Here is a 7,667-nt window from a genome sequence, read left to right on the forward strand (position 1 = left end):
TGGCATAAGACTAACACTAGCACCGAGATCACATAGAGCACGATTAATTGACATATCACCAATTGTGCAAGGAATTGAAAATGAGCCAGGATCTTTAATGTTAGGTGGTAGCTTATTTTGTATGATGTCGCTACGCTCTTGGGTCAAGGCTACAGTTTCATATTCCTCTAATTGCCTCTTATTTGATAGAATCTCCTTTAAGAATTTGGCATAGGATGGCATTTGGGAAATGGCTTCAACAAATGGGATGTTAATATGCAATTTTTTTAATATTTCTATGAACTTCCCAAACTGTTTTTCCAACTTAGCTTTAACTTGCCTTTGAGGGAATGGTAGTGGAGGCTTATAAGGTGCAGGTGCTACATATCTCTCAACTTTCTCACTACTGTGCTCTTTCTCACTTGACACTAACTTCTCACTCTCATCAACCACATCCTTATGGTCAGTCCTCATCATTGGTCCCTCTAACTCTTTTCCACTCCTAAGTGTGATGGCATTGATAGATCCCTTTGGGTTAGTTTCAGGTTGCCCAGGAAACATCCCAGAAGGTCTGGAAGAAGAGCTAAATTGTTAGGCCACTTGAGTGATCTGATTCTCTAACATTTTATTATGGGTGGCTAAAGAGTCAACCTTAGAAATTAGGTTTTTGATGGCATCTCTCATGATTCTATTCTGATTTCTAAATTCTTCATTTTGTTTATTCTGGGATGACACAAAATTCTCCATTAAGCTCTCTAAGTTAGACTTTTGGGGACTGGGGTAGGGGAGTCTAGGGGCTTGAAAAACAGGAGGTCGAAAATTAGAGTGAGGATTTGGGTTCTGTGATGGATTTTTGTAGGATAAATTAGGATGATTTCTCCATCCCGGGTTGTACGTATTTGAAAAAGGATCCCCTTTCTGATTAAAATTATTCATGTAATTAACATGTTCAGATAGTGGTGCATCAGAGGAAGGGGAGTTTCCAATTTGACATTCCACAGCAGAATGTCCATTAATACCACATATTTCACAGTTAGTAGTAGAGTTAGATGCTACTGAATTCATGTTCATCTTGTCAAATTTTTGAAATAAAGCATCTACTCTAGAAGCAATGTGGTCTAATGCATCAACATCATACCTCCCGCTCTTTTTGGGTAAAGAGCGCTCACCTGACCATTGGAAATGGTTCTGTGTCATATCCTCTATGAGTTGTTTTGCATCTCGTACACTTTTGTTCATCAATGCACCACCCGCTGCAGCATCCACTGTCATCCTTGTGTTGTAGAGAAGACCGTTGTAGAAAGTATGAATTATGAGCCAATCCTCCAACCCGTGATGTGGACACATCCTTAGAAGATCCTTGTACCTCTCCCATGCATCATACAATGACTCCCCTTCTTTTTGAGTGAAGGTTGTTATCTGATTTCTCAATTGGGCTGTTTTGCTCGGAGGGAAGTACTTAGCAAGGAACGCTTCTGAGAGTTGGTCCCATGTAGTGATGGAGCCCGGTGGAAGTGATTGCAGCCAAGCCCTTGCCTTGTCTCTTAGTGAGAAGGGAAACAACCTTAGCTTGATTGCATCATCCGACACTCCATTCATCTTCAAGGTGTCACAATACTCCAGAAAGACTGAGATATGGAGGTTTGGGTCTTCGGTTGGAGTGCCTCCAAATTGGTTTTGCTGAACCAAGGAGAGGAGTGAGGGCTTGAGTTCGAAATTGTTGGCAGCAACATTAGGCTTCAAGATGCTTGATTGGGAGCTATGGGTGGTTGGTGATGCAAACTCCTTCAAGGATCGGTCTTGATTGCCTTGGTTTTCTTGGTCTCCCATGGTGTTTTTGCTTTTCAAATTATCCTTTGTTTCTCATGCCTTCTTCCTAATATGACGCAAGGTCCTTTCAATCTCGGGATCACACTCGATTGGTTCTCCAAGTCGTAAGGATCTGGGCATACAAGGGTGCCTGCACTAAAAAAAAGGAACAAGTCAAACGAAAAAAAAAGTAAAATAAAATAAATGAAAGAAAATGTCTAGTCTAGTCAAACAATGAAAAAGTCAATATTAACAATGCCGAAGTCCCCGGCAACGGCGCAAAAAACTTGTTCACTCAAATCCGCAAGTGCACGGATATCGTTGTAGCATTAAGAACGACTAACCTATGATAACTATTAGTCTCTTTCGACGACTAAAATTCGTGCCTAATTCAGCCTAGCAACCTATTTTCATGGTGTTGAACCAAATTAAACCTATTAAGTTCTTGTTAATCCCTCATGTTCTCAAGAATAATTAACCTACTTTCGTGATCGATTAATTCTTGTTCAATTACTATTTTCCGGCATCAATCTAACCTTTCAGTTCAAATCAACATCCTAAAAGAATTAAATCAGTGGCCAATTGAATTAACCCTAGGCAATTAGATACTAGTAACTGAATAATGCAAATCGAACAATCAATAACAATAACAATTAGTTCATTAATTCATAACCATGGCCGAACCTAGTTCAATCCCAGATAAGACAATTACTCACACATAATTGAAATAGAAAACATGATAACAATATATAAGATCATAATCATAAACTAGAAATTAAGATAGATCAGAAAGATAAACCGTAGTGTTGAAGTTGCACTCAATTCTCCACAAACAGCAGGTTCCAAATCAAAAGGAAACCTAATCTAAGAGTTTTTAGAGAGAAGAAGAGAAGAAGAAGAAAGAAAAATCAAGATCTCCAGCCTCTGGTTTTTTTTCCAAATGCTTCAGGGCGTCTCCCTTTTAATTCTGGGAAAAACGTGTTGAAAGATAACTTCAAATATTACTCCAGATCGCATGATAACTGACTGCTGTCATCCAACACGACTGTGTAGATCGACACGACCAGGCCGTGTTTAATTCTGTTTCGCTCTGCTTTCTAGGCTTTTCTTCTGTAATCAACACGCCTGTGTTGTTGAACACTGGTGACCATGTAGTCACTTTCCTTACATTCCTTGACTCCTTCTTGACTTCAAATCCGCGCTAAGCTCCAGTAATTCCTACACAGTATATAAATAGAGCAGTAAACAAGAACTAGGGAGCTTAACATGGCCAAAATACAAGGAAATACATCAAATAACAATGAATCCGTAGGTGAAACATAGTCAAAATATAGATAATATTCATGTTTATCAGAAATGCCCATTAAATAAAATTAATGGCCTAAAACTTTAATTTGATTAATAATCAAATAATCCGTAGCTTAATTGTTATAGCCCCATAGTCTGAATAAGATTGTTTGAACATTCAAATAATCCTCAATAGGCCCAAAACTTAATTTGATTCTAACCCAACTTAAAATAAAACTAAGTGGGCTTTAGCCTGTTTCCACATAGCCCAAATAAAATTTTAATTGGGCTTCGGCCAGAAATCAAATATTTACAGGTCCATAACCAAATAACTTAAGAGGTCCATAGCCAAATAACTTAAGAGGCCCATAACCAAATTTAATTTGAATTAATCTTCTTAGAAAATGAAAAAAACCTCATAAGTTAATAAGGCCCATGAGTTATAAGCCCTACAACTTAATTAGTTTCACAAGAACAATTACATGGCAGGCCCATACCAAAAGATCTTAGGTGGGCTTGGCCTTAATTAACTAAATTATAAAATAAAATAATTTAGTGGCTCACACAAAAAATATCTTATTGGGGTTTGTCCTTTGAGTTTTCTCAAAGGGGGTGTTAGTCAATTGGGACATTTTAATGCAAAATGAGATAATTGTTAAAGTGAAATAATTTTTCGTTAGTGGGATATTTTAGTAGGATAAATAGGAATAATTTTTTGAAGCGAGATATTTTGAAAAAATAACGTGGGATAAATTTTTATAATCATGAAATATATATTTATGCATTTTGAAGATATAAATACTATTTATGTATTTTAAACTTACTATTATTGATTGATAATTGTTTACAAGAATGTTCTTTACTATTAAATAACTTTTGGTTAGACTATAAGATATTAACAATTATTATTATAATGATGGTCTAATGGTCTAATGATGGTGATAACCATAATAGGAAAGAAGTAAAAAAAAAAAAAATATAAAAAATAACAAAATAAATATGAGTTCTAGTTTTTTACCACCTAGTTCTAACCTAAAACTTGGAATAATTTGAGAGACTTGAACTCTCATTTTTATATAGAAAAATAAAAAAGTGGGATAATTTTGTACAATTATCCCAATTCTAGTTATATTAGAGTTTTACTTGACTAACACTGTAAAATTTTGTTCTCGTTTTAGTTTTATGTGACTAACACCTTAAAAATTTATCCCACATATTATCCCAGTTCTAATTTTAAGTTCTAGATGACTAATCCCCCCAAAGAAAACTCACCTGCAGCCATTAAAAACCTAACAGAACTATCAAGTTCCTTCTTAAAAAAATTGATGTTCACCTGAAAATTCCCAATTGAGCCAACTACGAAGCTCAAGCTCGCCTCTTAAATCTCGCCTGAAACAAGATCGAAGGCTCGCCAGAGTTCGATCCTTCTAGCTTTAGGGCCTGTTTGGATTTGTAAGGGGTGAAGGGAAGTTAAGGGAAACTGAGAGAAGGGAAGGGAAGGGAAGGGAATTCCCTTCTCCTTAGTTACACCCCAATTTGGGGGGTAACAATTTTTATACTATTAGGGGGTGAACCAAGGGGAACTAGGATGAATTAACTTCACCTCCTAAGTGTTCCCAAACAAGATGAATGGAGGTGAATGGTTCCCCTAACTTCCCTTCACCCTCATTCCCCTCAATCCAAACAAGCCCTTAAGGGCTCGCCTGATTTCGAATTTAGAGCTCGCCTGAAACAAGCCCTAAGCTCGCCTGAGAGAGCTTCAAAACTCGCCTGAACGGAGCAAGAAGCTCACCTAAAATTCGAGTGAAAGCTCGCCTGAAGTTTGAGTGAAAGCTCACCTAAAGTTCGAGACTCAAAAACTTGCCGAGAGAGCTTCGAACTCGCCTGAATAGAGGCGTTGAGCTCGTTTGTAAACAGAAGCTGGAGCTCACCTGAATCGAACTTGTGAGCTCGCCTGAACTAGGGATCTTCGAGCTCGCCTGATTCGAGCATGAGAGCTCTCCTGAAATTGGTGCTCGAGCTCGCATGAAGCACGAGCTCGCATGAAGCACGAGCTCGCCTTAATGAGTTTCCTCACCTGAGCCATTTGTTGACGAGTCTCGCCTGCTGACGTAGTTGACGAAGCTCGCGTGCAGTCAAGGACTCGAGCTCTCCTACAAATATTGCCGACAAGCTCGCTTGAATGAGGTAACGGTCGCCTCCTTAATTTCTGCACATTTTCACGCACGATCTTTTTCTACCCCTTAGGGTTTCGAAAGTGAACCGTCGCCGCCCAGCTGTCAAAGGAAGATAGCGGCGGCGACATCAAGAAACCCTAGGGTTTCGAAACCCTAGGGTTTCGAAACCCTAGGGTTTCTTGATGTCGCCGCCGCTATCTTCCTTTGACAGCTGGGCCGCCAGCGATCATCGCTGGCGAGGAGCTAAGTTATCGACGACCAAAAATCCAAATGAAGAAGAACTTGATCTGGTCTTTGAAAAGATTCCAGATCCAAAAAACTGATTTTGTTTCTCACATTCTGGATCAATGATTTTGATCTAGATTCAACAACCGAAAGAGAGAAACAACCCAAAAATGTGAACTTTACTGTTCATGCGTGCAAAAATCTCAAAAAACACAGATTGAGATAAAAAATCCCAAATTTTGATCTTAAATCCCTAAGAACTAATCACAGTGGCTCTGATACCACTTGTTGGAATTTATTACTGTGATTAATTCAAAGAGATTAACATGAGAGCGGAAGCTATACCTTAAGTCATGATGATATGCACGGATCTGAAACTTGGATTTTGGATCTTCTAATCTTGAGGGTTCTCTCTTGAGAATTCTCTTTAGACGGAGATAAGAGAATGAGAACTTAACCCTAAGATTAGAGACCATAACCCCTTTATATAGACTTGCAGTTTTCTAATTTAGCCCATCATTAAATTAGAATTGCAATCTGGTATCTGCACAATTAGTCCATGACATATATAAATACCCATTGACCCAATTACATGATTGATCACTTTATGTTGGTCAATTACAAAGATAACAACACACACTGATGTAACATATGTGTCCACAAATAGATTTAATTAGATTTAAATCTAACAACTACAACACTTGACGTGGTCAATGAGAGCAAATAATGGAGAATCAAATAATGTCTAAATTATTGAGATCAGAAAGAAATCTTTCTTGGTGGTTTACATTGATGAGCAGACATAATTAGTCGGGAAAATAGTTTGCCTGTAAATAAATGTTCAATGAACCTATATGGGTACACTATCAAAAACGTGATGTGAGCTTTGCTGTAAGGTCTGTGTAAATCTTTGCGTTAACTATCATAATTAGCTGCATTCTCATGCAAATTACCTTCCACTTTCTTAGAGATACTTCGCCTTCCAATTTTTCATTCTCATCTTGTTGTATCAGAGGAGAGGGCGAAATCTGAATACTAACTTCTGTCGTGAGTTTTAACTGCCAGTTTTTTTACAGTTCATTTCTTTCTTTCGTTTTCGTTTGTTTATTTGACGTTAATTGCATTAGACTAGATAAACTATTGAATTAGTTTATGTTGCCTATATCATGATTTAGTCAGTAATGTCTAGGTTTCCTCCTTTGATCATACATCAAGTGTATTTGCACATTTTTAGAAGAAGTTTCGCAATTGATTACTGATATATGTTCTTGATTCCTGAACAGGGAAGCCATGGATTCATCAGAGAATTAGACCCCAAAAACGCAGATGTCACTCAAGTAAGCTTTGGAGGCTTCACTGAAAAAGTCTCAGCAGAAGAACTCGCTAATTTCTTAGAATACGCAGTTGGAACTATATATCGCTGTCGGCTGAAGACATCATGGACTCCTCCAGATTCATATCCAGACTACAAAATTATTGATGCGGTTGACAGTTTACTTCCTTTAAAAGATAGCTATAATCGAGCAGTTCCTCATGCCTTCGTTCACTTCGCAGTCTCAGACGCAGCAAAGAGAGCCATAGATGCTGCAGAACGCTGCGAGCTAATACTCAATGGTCATCATCTAAGAGCCATCTTAGGATCAATGGGCAGTTCTTTTCATGTTTCACGAAGGAGAACAATGGACCCCATCAAGTTTCCCAATCTCTGATCGAAGTTGGGACTCGTATCAGTCACGATGAATTCTGGGTGAGTTGGAGTGCACCGAGCTCTGGGGCTGATTTTGTGATTGATCCCTTTGATGGATGTTGTAAGATTCAGTTCTTGAAGAATGGTCGTTCACTACTGCAAAGGGGACTATTGGCGACGGACAAATCCGTCGCCAAAAGTCCAAAATCCGTCGCTAAAAGTTTTAGCGACGGAAAAAAAGAAATTCCGTCGCTAAAACTCCGTCACTATTATCAGGGTAGGTAAATCTACCTTTAGCGACAGCTAATCCGTCGCTAATTTATAGCGACGGTTATATAGCGACGGAAAATCCGTCGTTTATGTATAATTTTTTGACGACGGTATTTTCCGTCGCTATATACTTAACCGTCGCTATAATTCTTGACGACGGAAAATCCGTCGCCAATTTATAATTTTGGCGACCGTATTTCCGTCGCCCTATTTCCGTCGCTATATAATTTTCC

At 38.4% G+C, this 7,667-nt stretch overlaps 1 protein-coding gene across 1 annotated transcript; it reads right to left on the reverse strand.

The window, feature by feature from the left end:
* Positions 571 to 2,730, reverse strand: LOC109841993. Its single transcript, XM_020410915.1, has 2 exons — positions 2,588 to 2,730; positions 571 to 1,939 (listed from the first exon to the last, which is right to left on the reverse strand). Exon 2 carries the CDS (start codon positions 1,807 to 1,809, stop codon positions 571 to 573), a length of 1,239 nt encoding a protein of 412 aa, XP_020266504.1. The 5' UTR covers positions 1,810 to 1,939; positions 2,588 to 2,730.

The sequence above is a fragment of the Asparagus officinalis genome, chromosome 5 (genome assembly GCF_001876935.1).
Source record: "Asparagus officinalis chromosome 5, Aspof.V1, whole genome shotgun sequence".
Taxonomy (NCBI): Eukaryota; Viridiplantae; Streptophyta; class Magnoliopsida; order Asparagales; family Asparagaceae; genus Asparagus; species Asparagus officinalis.

What these genes read in the sequence shown, in the direction of transcription:
- LOC109841993 (XM_020410915.1), bottom strand. Translation starts at nt 1,809, where the DNA reads ATGGGAGACCAAGAAAACCAAGGCAATCAAGACCGATCCTTGAAGGAG.